At 38.2% G+C, this 18,530-nt stretch overlaps 1 protein-coding gene across 4 annotated transcripts in view; it reads left to right on the plus strand.

Annotated features, from left to right (window-relative positions):
- Positions 1-11,656, plus strand: part of ubap1 (ubiquitin associated protein 1) — a 27,826-nt gene extending 16,170 nt beyond the window's left edge. For 3 of the 4 annotated variants that reach the window (XM_062063205.1, XM_062063212.1, XM_062063221.1), the window contains exons 5-7: positions 54-212; positions 3,368-3,469; positions 8,771-11,656. In XM_062063205.1, coding sequence (XP_061919189.1) covers positions 54-212; positions 3,368-3,469; positions 8,771-8,911 — 402 coding nt within the window. In that variant the 3' untranslated portion in view covers positions 8,912-11,656. The remainder of the gene's footprint in view (positions 1-53; positions 213-3,367; positions 3,470-8,770) is intronic. The other variant, XM_062063198.1, reaches the window with a different exon arrangement.
- Positions 11,657-18,530: the final 6,874 nt, after the last annotated feature.

Below are 18,530 nucleotides of genomic sequence, written 5' to 3' on the forward strand. Positions count from 1 at the left end.
TGATGAATATTTTCATTGGACTAACTTGATATTTTCTTTACATTTATTCCCAGGGAAACTCTGTGTCAGGCTCTGCTGGTTTGCCATGCGGAGGGGCCCTGCTTAGCATGACCCCCAGCGAGCGTCAATGTGTAGAAACCCTGGTAGGCATGGGGTATTCTTATGAGGGTGTTCTTCGGGCCATGCAGAGACAAGGGCAGAACGTGGAGCAGGTGAAATAACCCCACCTCTTTTATGTAAAACCTCATATTTCTCAGAATTTAGATGCTTAAGTTTTTGGAGAGATGTGCATTGACTGACAATATCCAGCACCTTGAATAAGACAAATACAGAAATACATACCGTAATTTCCAGACTATAAGCCGCACCTGACTATAAGCCGCACCAGCTAAATTTAGGGGAAAATACAGATTGCTCCATATATAAGCCGCACCCGACTATAAGCCGCAGGGTTTTGATGTGTAATTAGCGTAGTATATAGGGGTTCCTGCTACCACGGAGGGGATTGTCGGGACAGAGATGACTGTTTGGGAACGCAAAGCGTCCCATTTATTAACAATAAATCTTTCAATCATTCAATCAAACTTTCACATCTTTGACATGGCGAACAGCATTCGTGCAGAGTACAAATAATACAACGGTGCAAAGTAATACAAAGTGCTCGCCTGTACGTTATCAAAATAACCAGCCTACCGGTATATGAAAAGTCAGTCTTTAATCATTGTGTCATCGTCTTCCTCCTGCGTACTAAAACCACCCAAATCCTCTTCGTCGGTGTCAGAGAAGAACAGGCCGTAAATAAGCCGCACCCTTGTATAAGCCGCAGGGACCAGAACCAGGGGAAAAAGTAGCGGCTTATAGTCCGGAAATTACGGTATATTTGTGTAGAAATCATCAGTGCACCTTGATCATCATGAATTGAAACACAAATTAAGTCAAGACACATTTTTTTGTCATTCATTTTTCTTTATTTAACCAGATAAAAACTCATCGAGATTAAAATCTCTTTTGCAAGAGTGACTTGGCCAAAAGGGCAGCCAAAACAGGTTTCATAAATACATAGAACATAAAACAGGAGCAGTCACACACTTTAGTTAGAAGTACTAATTACTTACAACATAAAAATCAATAAAAAACAATTAAAAAACAAGTACAGTGCCCAAAATAAAGTTTCTTGATCCTTTGTGTCGTGTTACAAGTGGGCGTGCAACGTTAATGGCCAAGATGCTTGAGTTAGCTGCAATCATGTCATGTTAGCACTTTTTTTCCTACTTCCATTCAATATATTGCAATGATCAATAACCCCCCTTAACTGTGCATTTCTAAAGAATTTGGTAGTTATAGCCATTTTATTGTAGTATCTGTAAAAGATGAAAACATTGTGCAAAACGTATGTTACTGTAAATACAATACAGCCATTTTCCCACCAAATAGTACAGTTTGCTTCTGTCTGCTGCAGTACGATTCCGTTTAGTAAATCCTCTTCATGTTTGCTCTGGTTGCGTCACCCGTGTAAATAGTGTGACATCATACCAGCCAAACATAAATTACTGACAACAAACTGAACTCTTTATATCATATTCTGCTGTACATTTTAAATGTTTACCGTATTTTTCGGATTATAAATCGCTCCGGAGTATAAATCGCACCGGCCGAAAATGCATAATAAAGAAGGAAAAAAACATATATAAGTCGCACTGGAGTATAAGTCGCATTTTTGGGGGAAATGTATTTGATAAAAGCCAACAGCAAGAATAGACATTTGAAAGGCAATTTAAAATGTCTAAAGAATAGTGAACAACAGGCTGAATAAGTGTACGTTATATGAGGCATAAATAACCAACTGGTATGTTAACGTAACATATTATGGTAAGAGACATTCAAATAACTATAACATATAGAACATGCTATACGTTTACCAAACAATCTGTCACTCCTAATCGCTAAATCCCATGAAATCTTATACGTCTAGTCTCTTACGGCAATGAGATCAATAATATTATTGGATATTTTACGCTAATGTGTTAACAATTTCACACATAAGTCGCTCCTGAGTATAAGTCGCACCCCGGCCAAACTATGAAAAAAACTGCGATTTATAGTCCGAAAAATACGGTAATTTCGGGTTTCTAGCTAAACCTTCAAGCAATCTGTAGGCTACGAGTTCAACTAGCGCCCTCTAGTGCAGTGGTTCTCAACCTTTTTTCAGTGATGTACCCCCTGTGAATTTTTTTTTAATTCAAGTACCCCCTAATCAGAGCAAAGCATTTTTGGTTGAAAAAAAGAGAAAAAAAAGTAAAATACAGCAAAATGTCATCAGTTTCTGATTAATTAAATTGTATAACAGTGCAAAATATTGCTCATTTGTAGTGGTCTTTCTTGAACTATTTGGAAAAAAAGATATAAAAATCACTAAAAACTTGTTGAAAAATAAACAAGTGATTCAATTATGAATAAAGATTTCTACACATAGAAGTAATCATCAACTTAAAGTGCACCCTTTGGGGATTGTAATAGAGATCCATCTGGATTCATGAACTTAATTCTCAACATTTATTTTGTTGAAGTATTATTCAATAAATATATTTATAAAGGATTTTTGAATTGTTGCTATTTTTAGAATATTTTTTAAAAATCTCACGTACCCCTTGGCATACCTTCAAGTACCCCCAGGGGTACGCATACCCCCATTTGAGAACCACTGCTCTACTGAATGGGTGCTAAAAACTGAAACAGTACGCCTTAGATAGTTTGAGCTATTGTAAATCCATAAAATGCATCCCTTACTAAACGTACACTACCGTTCAAAAGTTTGGGGTCACCCAAACAATTTTGTGGAATAGCCTTCATTTCTAAGAACAAGAATAGACTGTCGAGTTTCAGATGAAAGTTGTCTTTTTCTGGCCATTTTGAGCGTTTAATTGACCCCACAAATGTGATGCTCCAGAAAGTCAATCTGCTCAAAGGAAGGTCAGTTTTGTAGCTTCTGTAACGAGCTAAAGTGTTTTCAGATGTGTGAACATGATTGCACAAGGGTTTTCTAATCATCAATTAGCCTTCTGAGCCAATGAGCAAACACATTGTACCATTAGAACACTGGAGTGATAGTTGCTGGAAATGGGCCTCTATGCACCTATGTAGATATTGCACCAAAAAGCAGACATTTGCAGCTAGAATAGTCATTTACCACATTAGCAATGTATAGAGTGTATTTGTTTAAAATGAAGACTAGTTTAAAGTTATCTTCATTGAAAATAAGGACATTTCAATGTGACCCCAAACTTTTGAACGGTAGTGTAATTGAACGTACTTCTTGGTGGAATGGGGTTCATAGTGTCAAAGTTAAAACATGTTGTCATTGTGCAAGGTACTGGATTATCTCTTTGTCCATGGACGATTGTGTGAGCGAGGCTTCGATGCAAGCGCAGTGGAGGAATGTTTAGAGATGTACCAATGCTCAGAAGAAAAGGTAAGTGCTTTTGGGCCCTTAGTGGTCATGTCTACTAGATTACGCCTAAAACGAATCAAATGTTCAAACCCTGTGTGCCATTTTAGTTGAACAAATGTCAATCTTTAAAATAGGGACGTGCTGACCGATCGGTCACCAATCAGTATCGGCCGATATTCTTTATGGCGATCCCAAACCCCACCTCTTCTGGATGATATTGCATTTATTTTAGTCCCCTGTACCGAGTACCGGTTCCTAATTGGGTAGGTCCAAGAGGACTGTTAAAATTCTGGACTAATGATACATCCAGCCGACCGTCGTAATTGTTGTGACCGGTTACGCCAGGTCATTCCTTGTTTTGTTTTGTAGGTGTTTCTTCAGTTTTTGGTCTAACTTCCTGTCCAGCACTCTTATTTTGGTGGCTTTTCCTGTTTTGTTGGTGTTTTCCTGTAACTGCTTCACACCTGTCCCCTGAGCACTTTTCCCCGCACCTGTTTTCTGTTGGCAATTAGGACTACCGTATTTTTCGGAGTATAAATCGCTCCGGAGTATAAGTCGCACCGGCCAAAAATGCATAATAAAGAAGGTATAAAACATATATAAGTCGCACTGGAGTATAAGTCGCATTTTTGGGGGAAATGTATTTGATAAAAGCCAACACCAAGAATAGACATTTGAAAGGCAATTTAAAATGTCTAAAGAATAGTGAACAAGCTGAATAAGTGTACGTTATATGAGGCATAAATAACTGGTATGTTAACGTAACATATTATGGTAAGAGTCATTCAAATAACTATAACATATAGAACATGCTATACGTTTACCAAACAATCTGTCACTCCTAATCGCTAAATCCCATGAAATCTTATACGTCTAGTCTCTTACGTCAATGACATCAATAATATTATTAGATATTTTACGCTAATGTGTTAATAATTTCACACATAAGTCGCTCATGAATATAAATCGCACCCCCGGTCAAACTATGAAAAAAACTGCGATTTATAGTCCGAAAAATACAGTATTTAAGGTGGGCCTATTCACTATTCTTTCCATGATGGTGTCAAGTACAAATGTACTTTGTGGGTGCTGTCTGCTCCATGCAATTGTAAGTTTTTTTTAAGTTATCCAGCATTTGTCTTTTCTTTGTAGTCTGTCCAGTTCAAATGTTGCATAGATTATGTTTTACAGACCGTTTTCAAGCCGCTTTATGAACGTCTCTTCAGGCTGCGCCGTTTTGTGGGCGATATTTTTTACGTGCCTTCAATTCAACATTTTATTTTCCCCCCGTCAGCCATGTTGTATTTTTAAGTTAAAACTATATGCTACTTTGTATTGAAAATGGCAACAGCGTAGGATGCATGTGCATGTACGAGCCAGTCTGCCCCACAACAAGATGATAGAGAAAAATGTGCTTATTGACTACAGTATCTTCTACAGCAAAGCACTTTTGGTAAATCTCTACACCAGGGGTCACCAACGCGGTGCCCGCGGGCACCAGGTAGCCCGTAAGGACCAGATGAGTAGCCCGCCGGCCTGTTCTAAAAATAGCTCAAAGAGCAGCACTTACCAGTGAGCTGCCTCTATTTTTTAAATGTTATTTATTTCCTAGCAAGCTGGTCTCGCTTTGCCCGACATTTTTAATTCTAAGAGAGACAAAACTCAAATAGAATTTGAAAATCCAAGAAAATATTTTAAAGACTTGGTCTTCACTTGTTTAAATAAATTCATTATTTTTTTTACTTTGCTTCTTATAACTTTCAGAAAGACAATTTTAGAGAAAAAAATACAACCTTAAAAATGATTTCAGGATTTTTAAACACATATACCTTTTTACCTTTTAAATTCCTTCCTCTTCTTTCCTGACAATTTAAATCAATGTTCAAGTAAAAAAAAAAAATTTTTATTGTAAAGAATAATAAATAAATTTTAATTTAATTCTTCATTTTAGCTTCTGTTTTTTCGACGAAGAATATTTGTAAAATATTTCTTCAAACTTATTATGATTAAAATTCAAAAAAATTATTCTGGCAAATCTAGAAAATCTGTAGAATCAAATTTAAATCTTATTTCAAAGTCTTTTGAATTTCTTTTAAAATTTTTGTTCTGGAAAATCTAGAAGAAATAATGATTTGTCTTTGTTAGAAATATAGCTTGGTCCAATTTGTTATATATTCTAACAAAGTGTAGATTGGATTTTAACCTATTTAAAACATGTCATCAAAATTCTAAAATTAATCTTAATCAGTAAAAATTACTAATGATGTTCCATAAAAAAATTTTTAAAAGTTTTTCTCTTCTTTTTTTCGGTTGAATTTTGAATTTTAAAAAGTCGAAATTGAAGATAAACTATGTTTCAAAATTTAATTGTCATTTTTTTTCGTGTTTTCTCCTCTTTTAAACCGTTCAATTAAGTGTAAATATCATTAATTATTAATCATAACATAGAGTTAAAGGTAAATTGAGCAAATTGGCTATTTCTGGCAATTTATTTAAGTGTGTATCAAACTGGTAGCCCTTCGCATGAATCACTACCCAAGAAGTAGCTCTTGCTTTCAAAAAGGTTGGTGACCCCTGCTCTACTATATATATATATATATAGATATCGGCTGACATCACAACGGGGGGAAAAAATAAAATGTCTCGTTTGGCGGAAGTATGAAAGAAGGCAAGATTATTTCATAAATATCTCAGCAATACCTGCATGGTTGGGTTTCAAATTTTCAGGACTTACGCAGATCCCATATACACAAAAACGGTACCAATAGGTAAGAATAGTTGGTGTTGCGTAATAGGTCCCCTTTAAAGAGGCTGTTTGCAACATTTACACATTTCCTAGAGTACATTTAACTTTCCAAAGTATTTTACACAGTATATCCCGCCCTCTTACGGCCTCGAGAACGTAATTACATACGTACGTAACACATGCACGTGCATTAGCTTTAGGTGTTGTTAGCTAATAATAGCAATTTAGCTGTCATTGAATGTATATTGTACCATAACAACATTACTGCAATGTGTTAGTTACTTCTCTTGGACTGCTTTTGTATGTGTGAACGCGCTCTCTCCGCATACGTGTTGACTAGACCGGGTGAGTGACCGTCGTAAACACCCGATTATTTTATCCGGGCCGGTAAAAAATTTTATCACATAAATTTTGTAATTGTGAAAAACAAAGACAATTGTCAAACAAATGTGTTCTGTTAAACCACGACTGGTTACGGTTAGAGATGTCAAATAATATCGGCCTGCCGATATTATCGGCCGATATATGCGTTAAAATGTAATATCGGAAATTATCGTTATCGGTTTTTTTATTATCGGTATCGGGTTTTTTTGGGTTTTTTTTTTTATTTTTATTGAATCAACCTAAAAAACACAAGATACACTTACAATTAGTGCACCAACCCAAAAAAACCTCCCTCCCCCATTCACACTCATTCACACAAAAGGGTTGTTTCTTTCTGTTATTAATATTCTGCTTCCTACATTATATATCAATATATATCAATACAGTCTGCAAGGGATACAGTCCGTAAGCACACATGATTGTGCGTGCTGCTGCTCCACTAATAGTACTAACCTTTAACAGTTAATTTGACTCATTTTCATTCATTACTAGTTTCTATGTAACTGTTTTTATATTGTTTTACTTTCTTTTTTATTCAAGAAAATGTTTTTAATATATTTATCTTATTTTACTAATTTTTTTAAAAAGTTCCTTATCTTCACCACACCTGGTTGTCCAAATTAGGCATAATAATGTGTTAATTCCACGACTGCATATATCGGTTGATATCGGTATCGGTTGATATCGGTATCGGTAATTAAAGAGTTGGACACTATCGGACATCGGCAAAAAGCCATTATCGGACATCCCTAGTTACGGTGGTGATTTTGCTTTGAAAAATGTTACTGTGCTGAAGTTGCAACTATCACCTTTAAATGAGTAGGAGATAGTTTGGTTTAGGGTTGTACGGTATACCGGTACTAGTATAGTAGCGCTGTACTAATGAATCATATTCCGTACTATACCGCCTCTAAAAAGTACCGGTCCCTGCCCCCCCCTTTTTTTAACTGGCATGACGGCGCGTCATCGTGACGGCGTGACATTGCTGGTTTTACGAACAGAGGAGCATGTTCGGCAGCGCACACACACAGAGTACTTACAAGTTATAACACTGAAACACCCTCAGGAAGAGGTGCTTTAAGACATGGCTAGCTAGTTAGCAGCTAATGTCCATCAAAAGCACTAATCCTGGTCTCCATGGCGACAAATAAAGTAAGTTTCTTACAAGTATCATTATCACTGCAGGACGAGGAATAGCTAAACATGCTTCACTACACACCGTAGGAGGATACAATAGCTCACCACCGTCACAATGTAAACAAATGTCATGGGTGGATCTACACCTGACATCCACTGTAATGATACCAAGTACAGGAGCGTATCTAGTCGATACTACTATGATTACATCGATATTTTTTAGCATCACAAAATCTTTTTTTGTTTTTTTAAATGTATGTTATGTTTATAAAGTCAGTAAATATGTCCCTGGACACATGAGGACTTAAATTATGATCATTGTATGATCCTGTAACTACTTGGTATCGGATCGATAACCAAATGTGTGGTATCATCCAAAACTAATGTCAAGTATCAAAGAAGAGAAGAATAAGTGATTATTACATTTTAACAAAAGTGTAGATAGAACATGTTAAAAGAGAACATAAGCAGATATTAACAATAAATGAACAAGTAGATTAATAATCAATTTTCTACCGCTTGTCCTTAATAATTTTGGCAAAATAATAGGTGTATAAATGACACAATATGTTACTGCATAGACTAATTAGGAGTCTTTGTTTGTTTACTTACTACTAAAAGACAAGCTGTCTAGTATGTTACTATTTTATTTAAGGACTAAATGACAATAATAAACATATGTTTCATGTACACTAACATTTGTTGTTAAAATAAAGCCAATAATGCTATTTTGTGTGGTCCCTTTTATTTAGAAAAGTATGGAAATACATTTTGGTATCAGGACAACCCCAGTTTGGTTATTGTGTGCTATTTATTTAGTTTTGCCCAAACGTGATGTACTAAAACTGTCAATAGCACCCGCTATGAATAAGATGAACCATGCACAGTTATTACATGGGATTGATATTTGTACCGGTCCATCTCACTCGTCGGTGATTAGTATCGGAATCAGCAGCACAAAAGCCTGATCAGAACATCTCTACTTCAAAGTAATTGTTAGGGGAAAAAAGACCAATCAACTGTAAATGATGTCAAATGTTTCTTTTCATCATCAGGCATTGCAGTTCCTTGAGCTCATGTCAAGATTTGGCGAGATGGGATTCAAGCGGGAAGCCATCAAAGAAGTGCTACTGGTCCACAATAACGATCAGGACAAGGCCCTAGAGGACCTGATGGCTCGGGCCGCAGCAAGCTGAGCAACGAGTGCAGGGCCTGACTTCCTGTTAGTACCCTCCACAGCCCCCTTTCTTCCTGCCACACCATGCCCTGCCACACACGCTGTGGGAGGGCATGTCTATTGTGTCTCCGGCACTTCTTTAAGACTGTGCCAAGAGTATCAATACGTCACAGCAGTATTTTGTGTTGTCTTTGGAAATAAAGCCAACTGGTACTGCTCGGATAATGAGTGGGGTGGAGAATTTGGGCTGTGGCAAGTTTATATTTGCTTCCACGTGGAAGTGTTGAGCAGGTAAAGCTGCAGGCCAGACTTGTGATGAGGTAGTCACTCATAAAACTGCATAACAGCTAAGCTGCCATCTTCCACTGCTCAGTGCAGAGTTCCAGTCACAAGTGGTGGAGGCTTTCTGGAAACAAAGTCCAAAAGGATAGCAGTCAAAAACCAGTCTTTTCAATTTGGATTGAGGATTTTCATCCTAGGTCTTCAAAAATAAGCGATGCTACCTGAACTAGTTCGCTTTTCTACCTGCACTGGAAATAATAACCCCTCTTGATAACCGACACCCTGCTGGCATGGACCCACACACACAGTTCTTCATTAACATATTTAAAACCTACACTGACACTTTTATTTCAACACATAGTTTGATGTAATGTAAGCTATAATCATTTACTTTAAGAAGCTCTTAAGTTTCTTTCTTTGCATACTGGAAACATGTGAATGGTGGTGGGAAGTACAGTACAGGCCAAAAGTTTGGACACACCTTCTCATTCATCTTTATTTTCATGACTATTTACATTGTAGATTGTCACATCAAAACTATGAATGAACATAGTGTGGAGTTATGTACTTAACAAAAAAAACGTGAAATAACTAAAAAATATATTCTAATTTCTTCAAAAATAGCCACCCTTTGCTCTGATTACTGCTTTGCACACTCTTGGCATTCTCTTCATGAGCTTCAAGCACACCTGTGAAGTGGAAACCATTTCAGGTAACTACCTCTTGAAGCTCATGGAGAGAATACCAAGAGTGTGCAAAGCAGTACCGTATTTTTCGGAGTATAAGTCACACCGGCCGAAAATGCATAATAAAGAAGGAAAAAAACATATATAAGTCGCACTGGAGTATAAGTGGCATTTTTTGGGGGAAATGTATTTGATAAAAGCCAACAGCAAGAATAGACATTTGAAAGGTAATTTAAAATGTCTAAAGAATAGTGAACAACAGGCTGAATAAGTGTACGTTCTATGAGGCATAAATAACCAACTGCTATGTTAACCTCACATATTATGGTAAGAGTCATTCAAATAACTATAACATATAGAACATGCTATACGTTTACCAAACAATCTGTCACTCCTAATCGCTAAATCCCATGAAATCTTATACGTCTAGTCTCTTACGTGAATAATATTATTGGATATTTGACGCTAATGTGTTCATCATTTCACACACAAGTCGCTCCTGAGTATAAGTCGCACCCCCGGCCAAACTGAAAAAAACTGCGACTTATGGTCCGAAAAATACGGTAATCAGTGCAAAGGGTAGCTATTTTGAAGAAATTACAATATATTTTTAGTTATTTCACCTTTTTTTTTGTTAAATACATAACTCCACATGTGTTCATTCATAGTTTTGATGTAAATAGTCATGAAAATGCATTGAATGAGAAGGTGTGTCCAAACTTTTGACCCGTACTGTATATATGTTCATGTTTTGTTTGTTTTCCAGCCACATTACAGTGCAATAGAGACACTTCATGTTCTATAACTTTGAGCCCCTCTAATTGTTGGGAGATGAAAGTCTTGCTGGAAATGTGGATGTAACTAGAACTGTTTTGATTTAAGTTCATTATTTCATTCCATCTTTGGATCCAAATAATCAAACATGGCTATTGTTGGTTGGCATATTCATACATGCATTTGTTAAACAAGCAATGAGTAATCATTTGTTTAAGAGTTGATGTTTTCAGTTGTCTCAGCTACAAAAAGTTACAAAATCCCATATTTTGATTGATTTAATACACAGAAGTGAGCGGGCTGTGGATATATTCTCTGCATTGTTTTCTTTTACGTAGCCAATGTATTTAAGGGCTGATACTGTTTTAACGACTGTAGGGCCTATTTCTCAACTGATATTGTGTCAAACCCTATTTGCCTAGGAAAATAGCGACCATCTAAATGAGGCTCAAATCGGTTCCAACACCAGCTATGCGTTAAAAAAAAAGCTACATGAACCAGAATGGTCAACGTAGCTAAGCTTCAAAGGTCATTTGGCAAATGTTGCTTTATAGTTCTAGGAAGGAACAATTGTAAAGCATTCTTCCAATCAATACTCCTCACTTATCAGTGGTTGCTAGGGCCACCATCTTCTGTGGCTCTATTCTATACCGTTTCCACACTCTAATCATCACCTTTGATAAGACATGTTAATAGTGATGTTCCATACCACTGATTTTCTTTCCAAGCTGGTTACTTTTTGCAAATATACAGTACAGGCCAAAAGTTTGGACACACCTTCTCAATCAATGCATTTTCTTTATTTCCATGACTATTTACATTGTAGATTGTCACATCAAAACTATCAATCAATCAATCAATCAATGTTTATTTATATAGCCCTAAATCACAAGTGTCTCAAAGGGCTGTACAAGCCACAACGACATCCTCGGTACAGAGCCCACATACGGGCAAGGAAAAACTCACCCCAGTGGGACGTCGGTGAATGACTATGAGAAACCTTGGAGAGGACCGCATATGTGGGTAACCCCCCCCCCCCCTCTAGGGGAGACCGAAAGCAACGGATGTCGAGTGGGTCTGACATAATATTGTGAAAGTCCAGTCCACAGTGGATCCAACACATCAGCGGGAGTCCAGTCCACAGCGGGGCCAACAGGTAACCATCCCGAGCGGAGACGGGTCAGCAGCGCAGAGATGTCCCCAACCGATGCACAGGCTAGTGGTCCACCCGGGGTCCCGACTCTGGACAGCCAGCACTTCATCCATGGCCACCGGACCTATGCAACTCCCCCTCGCAAGGGACAGGGGAGAAGAGGAGAGAAGAAAAGAAACGGCAGATCAACTGGTCTAAAAAAGGGGGGGTCTATTTAAAGGCTAGATTATACAAATGAGTTTTAAGATGGGACTTAAATTCTTCTACTGAGGTAGCATCTCTAACTGTTACCGGGAGGGCATTCCAGAGTACTGGAGCCCGAATAGAAAACGCTCTATAGCCCGCAGACTTTTTTTTGGCTCTGGGAATCACTAATAAGCCGGAGTTCTTTGAACGCAGATTTCTTGTCGGGACATATGGTACAATACAATCGGCGAGATAGGCTGGAGCTAAACCGTGTAGTATTTTATACGTAAGTAGTAAAACCTTAAAGTCGCATCTTAAGTGCACAGGAAGCCAGTGCAAGTGAGCCAGTATAGGTATATATATATATATGTATATAAAGGTATATACAGTATAGGCGTAATATGATCAAACTTTCTTGTTTTTGTCAGAAGCCTTGCAGCCGCATTTTGTACCAACTGTAATCTTTTAATGCTAGACATAGGGAGGCCCGAAAATAATACGTTACAGTAATCGAGACAAGACGTAACGAATGCATGAATAATGATCTCAGCGTCGCTAGTGGACAAGATGGAACGAATTTTAGCGATATTACGGAGATGAAAGAAGGCCGTTTTAGTAACACTCTTAATGTGTGACTCAAACGAGAGAGTTGGGTGGAAGATAATACCCAGATTCTTTACCGAGTCTCCTTGTTTAATTGTTTGGTTGTCAAATGTTAAGGTGGTATTATTAAATAGATGTTGGTGTCTAGCAGGACCGATAATCAGCATTTCCGTTTTCTTAGCGTTGAGTTGCAAAAAGTTAGCGGACATCCATTGTTTAATTTCATTAAGACACGCCTCCAGCTGACTACAATCCGGCGTGTTGGTCAGCTTTAGGGGCATGTAGAGTTGAGTGTCATCAGCATAACAGTGAAAGCTAACACCGTACTTGCGTATGATGTCACCCAGCGGCAGCATGTAAATACTAAAGAGTGCAGGGCCAAGAACCGAACCCTGGGGAACTCCGCACGTTACCTTGACATAGTCTGAGGTCACATTGTTATGGGAGACGCACTGCATCCTGTCAGTAAGATAAGAGTTAAACCAAGACAAGGCTAAGTCTGACATACCAATACGTGTTTTGATACGCTCTAATAAAATATTATGATCGACGGTATGGAAAGCGGCGCTAAGATCAAGAAGCAGCAACATAGATGACGCATCAGAATCCATCGTTAGCAATAGATCATTAGTCATTTTTGCGAGGGCTGTCTCCGTAGAGTGATTTGCCCTGAAACCGGATTGAAAAGGTTCACAGAGATTGTTAGTCACTAAGTGTTCATTTAGCTGCTGTGCAACAATTTTTTCGAGAATTTTGGAAATAAACGGAAGGTGGGAGACCTATGAATGAACTATGAATGAAACTATGAATGAACACATGTGGAGTTATGTACTTAACAAAAAAAGGTGAAATAACTGAACATGTTTTATATTCTAGTTTCTTCCAAATAGCCACCCTTTGCTCTGATTACTGCTTTGCACACTCTTGGCATTCTCTCCATGAGCTTCAAGAGGTAGTCACCTGAAATGGTTTTCACTTCACAGCTGTCATAGTTTTGATGCCTTCAGTGACAATCTACAATGTAAATAGTCATGAAAATAATGAAAACGCATTGAAATGAGAAGGTATGTCCAAACTTTTGGCCTGTACTGTATATGTATATATATAAACAAAGTGTAGTTCATTAAAATAATACTAACATAAATTAACAGGAACAATTACAACAATCGTTATAAACACTGTTAAATATGTAACCTAACATTCATATTTTTGTACAGGCAGATTTTTTGGACACACTTATGCAGTTACAGTCTTATTTCTATTCTATTCTTACATGGGGAAAAGAGCAAAAAATAATCGGTATGTAATAAAAAAAAAAAAGCTCAAATGTTCCAACTAATAACATACTTAGTCACCTATAATACAAATCTGTTTTTAGGGTTTTTTCGATGAAAAAATGTAAAATATGGCCCCCGCATACGTCGAGTCTTCAGTGTGTGGCTCTTGGTTGAAAAAGTTTGGACACCCATGAACTAAAGCATATCAAAAGTATCGCTATTTTGATTGAAGAATTGATATTGGAGAAGATCTGGGGCCGTACTTATCAAGCTTCTTAGAATTACTCCTAAGAAGTCTGCTAAGAGTTGACTTAAGAGTAAATAAATTATTCGCTGAAAGCTGCACTTAAAAGTTAGTTATCAAGCGTCTTACTCACACTTTCAGCGAAGTGTAGGACTGAATCTTAAGTGTCACACTCAGAGCTGAATTACGACATTACTATGTGCCGTAAACGCAATTTTAGGTGACGTCATTTCTGTGTCCATAGAAATGACCAATCACGGAAGGGAATCCCTTGTCTAAGAATAAAGAAATATCTTGGAAATATTTAAGTGGACAATGGGAGTGTATATTTTGACAATAAACTACAAAATAATACAAAACAAACTAGTCCCCGCCGGCACTCACGCTACCGCTCCCTCTCTTCTCTCGCCCACACACTCACTGACGTCACTCACCTCACGGCCACACACATACGCTACTGTCATAACATTTTCTTTCCAATTCATTAATTAGGCAACTAATTTGAAACTGGTGTGGGTGGCTCTATATATACTAGCCCACTGCAGACACATGCAGAAATCAACATGGAATCGAAAAGTATTAAATGTGTGACAAAAATAATACCCGCTCTGTCTAAACGATACCGTTTGATCAGCTGCTCGTCATCAAAAAAACAACAACATTGTTCCGTTCCCTGAACGTTCGCGCACGTCTCTCTCGCCTCAGTGCCATCCCCTGCTGGCAACTCCTAACTACTTAAGACACCTCTGAAGGTCTCTTAAATATGGTGGAGAGTAGGAGTGATTCTTAGACTTAAGAACGTTGATAAAAAGCTTTTATTTTTAAGTTTGAGAGTAGGACTAAATTTCGCAAATTCTCAGGACTTAAGTGTAAAATGGCACTCTAAGAAGCTTGATAAGTACGGCCCCTGGTATCGACCCGCACACCACAACATGTCACACAGTACCTGTACCACACACTCTGTGTTTCCATTTAGTCTACGCTGTTAATTAAGTCCTTTATACATTTTTGTCTTGACGCGTAAGAACGGAGTCTGCACCAGCTGCTTAGTTTTACTACAACTTACACCACACAGACCAAATAATTAAAGATGAAGCCAGTTTGTTCACCATTGAATTGACACCATTTGTTGTCAAAGTTTTAGGGTTTGCATTTAGTTCTTCTCGTTTGATCCCCCCAAGGACTGTGTGGGTTCCAACATATCTGCTGAGTCATCTTAACCACCTCCTTGATTGTGGCTTACAAATGTTCAACTTCTAAGGTCACAATGAGCAAAATAAGCAAATGGTTTCATCAAATGAAATTAAATTCAAGTAGTGAGAGTCTTACTGGTATGATTTGTGATGAACACTCCTGTGCCTTCTTCTTGTTTTCCCCTCCACTGCAGAGTCAATTTAGTCCAAGTGCAGCCAAAACAAGACGATTGTCCATTCATGCCATTATTCCTTGCTATGAGGCACCGACTTGCCTTCTCACATTAAAATATCATTATCCATTGTTTTGTTCTGGTATTGAAATCATAACATTGAATTTGTATCACATTTTGTTAAAAACTATGCTTTATTAAGTGTTGCCTTTGCAAGACACTGATGATGGGAAACTTGAGAGGAAATCTTAGTAATGTTTTAACGACAATAGATGGTACTAATATGTCAGTGGCACCTTCTTTTTTTTTTGTGCATATTCTACATATCTTAAATATTTTTCAAGCATTAGGAAATAAAAATAACCTAAACATATCACCACTACAGTAGTGTTGTCAAGAACAAACCAATCAGAGCATGCTGTTCAGTGTCGTGGCCACTGATTGGCTCAGCCTGAGGCAGCATTACTACAACACCCAAAAGCAGTGAAGTTGTCACCTTGTGTAAATGCTAAATAAAAAGAGAATACAACAAATCCTTTTCGACTTATATTCAATTGAATAGACTGCAAAGACAAGATATTTCATGTTCACACTGAGAAACTTTAGTTTTTTGCAAATTTTAGCTCATTTGGAATTTGATGCCTGCAACATGTTTCAAAAAAGCTGGCACAAGTGGCAAAAAAGAGTGAGAAAGTTGAGAAATGCTCATCTAAGACTTATTTGGAACATCCCACAGGTGAACAGGCAAATTGGGAACAGGTGGGTGCCATGATTGGGTATAAAGCAGCTTCCATGAAATGCTCAGTCGTTCACAAACAAGGACGGGGCAAGGGTCACCACTTTGTCAACAAATGCCTGAGAAAATTGTTGAAGAACAACATTTGTCAACAAGGAATTTAGGGATTTCACCATCTACGCTCCGTAATATCATCAAAAGGTTCAGACAATCTGGAGAAATCACTGCACGTAAATGGCAAGGCCTTGACCTTCGATCCCTCAGGCGGTACTGCATCACAAAGCGACATCAGTGTGTAAAGGATATCACCACATGGGCTCAGGAGCACTTCTGAAAACCACTGTCAGTAACTACAGTTGGTCGCCACATCTGTAAGTGCAAGTTAAAACGCTACTATGCAAAGCCATTTATCAACAACACCCAGAAACGCTGCCGGCTTCGCTGGGCCCGAGCTCATCTCAGATGGACTGATGCAAAGTGGAAAAGTGTTCTGTGGTCTGACGAGTCCACATTTCAAATTGTTTTTGGAAACTGTGGACGTCGTGTCCTCCGGACCAAAGAGGAAAAGAACCATCCGGATTGTTCTAGAGTGAAAGTGTAGAAGGCAGCATGTGTGATGGTATGGGGGTGTATTAGTGGTCAAGACATGTTCTAGGGTGAAAGTGTAAAAGGCAGCATGTGTGATGGTATGGGGGTGTATTAGTGGTCAAGACATGTTCTAGGGTGAAAGTGTAAAAGGCAGCATGTGTGATGGTATGGGGGTGTATTAGTGGTCAAGACATGTTCTAGGGTGAAAGTGTAAAAGGCAGCATGTGTGATGGTATGGGGGTGTATTAGTGGTCAAGACATGTTCTAGGGTGAAAGTGTAAAAGGCAGCATGTGTGATGGTATGGGGGTGTATTAGTGGTCAAGACATGTTCTAGGGTGAAAGTGTAAAAGGCAGCATGTGTGATGGTATGGGGGTGTATTAGTGGTCAAGACATGTTTTTGATTGATTGATTGAGACTTTTATTAGTAGGTTGCACAGTGAAGTACATATTCCGTACAATTGACCACTAAATGGTAACACCCGAATAAGTTTTTCAACTTGTTTAAGTCGGGGTCCACTTAAATTGATTCATGATACAGATATATACTATCATATATACTATCATCATAATACAGTCATCACACAAGATAATCACATTGAATTATTTACATTATTTACAATCAGGAGTGTGGAGGGGGGGTGGGGGGGGGGGATATGGACATCAAGTAGTGGACATAGAGAGAGAGAGAGAGAGAGAGAGAGAGAGATCAGAAGGCATAAGAAAAAGTATCTGCATTTGATTGTTTACATTTGATTATTAGCAATCCGGGGAGGGTGTTAGTTTAGGGTTGTAGCTGCCTGGAGGTGAACTTTTATAGCGGTTTTGAAGGAGGATAGAGATGCCCTTTCTTTTATACCTGTTGGGAGCGCATTCCACATCGATGTGGTGAAAGTGTAAAAGGCAGCATGTGTGATGGTATGGGGGTGTATTAGTGGTCAAGACATGTTCTAGGGTGAAAGTGTAAAAGGCAGCATGTGTGATGGTATGGGGGTGTATTAGTGGTCAAGACATGTTCTAGGGTGAAAGTGTAAAAGGCAGCATGTGTGATGGTATGGGGGTGTATTAGTGGCCAAGACATGTTCTAGGGTGAAAGTGTAAAAGGCAGCATGTGTGATGGTATGGGGGTGTATTAGTGGTCAAGACATGTTCTAGGGTGAAAGTGTAAAAGGCAGCATGTGTGATGGTATGGGGGTGTATTAGTGGCCAAGACATGGGTAACTTACACATTTGTGAAGGCACCATTAATGCTGAAAGGTACATACAGTTTTTGGAGCAACATATGTTGCCATCCAAGCAACTTCTTTTTCATGGACGCCCCTGCTTATTTCAGCAAGACAATGCCAAGCCACGTGTTACATCAACGTGGCTTCATAGTAAAAGAGTGCGGGTACTAGACTGGCCTGCCTGTAGTCCAGACATTGAAAATGTGTGGCAGCTAAAATATGAGAAGGGAGACTGTTGAACAACTTAAGCTGTACATCAAGCAAGAATGGGAAAGAATTCCACTTCAAAAATGTGTCTCCTCACTTCCCAAACCTTTACTGAGTGTTGTTAAAAGGAAAGGCCATGTAACACACTGGTAAAAATGCCATTTTTGCAATGTGTTGCTGCCATTACATTCTAAATTCATGATTATTTGCAAAATGAAGTTTCTCAATGTGAACATTAAGTATCTTGTCTTTGCAGTCTATTCAATTAAATATAAGTTAAATAGGATTTGTTGTATTCTCTTTTTATTTAC

Source organism: Entelurus aequoreus, linkage group LG01 (genome assembly GCF_033978785.1).
Source record: "Entelurus aequoreus isolate RoL-2023_Sb linkage group LG01, RoL_Eaeq_v1.1, whole genome shotgun sequence".
In the NCBI taxonomy this organism is placed as follows: Eukaryota; Metazoa; Chordata; class Actinopteri; order Syngnathiformes; family Syngnathidae; genus Entelurus; species Entelurus aequoreus.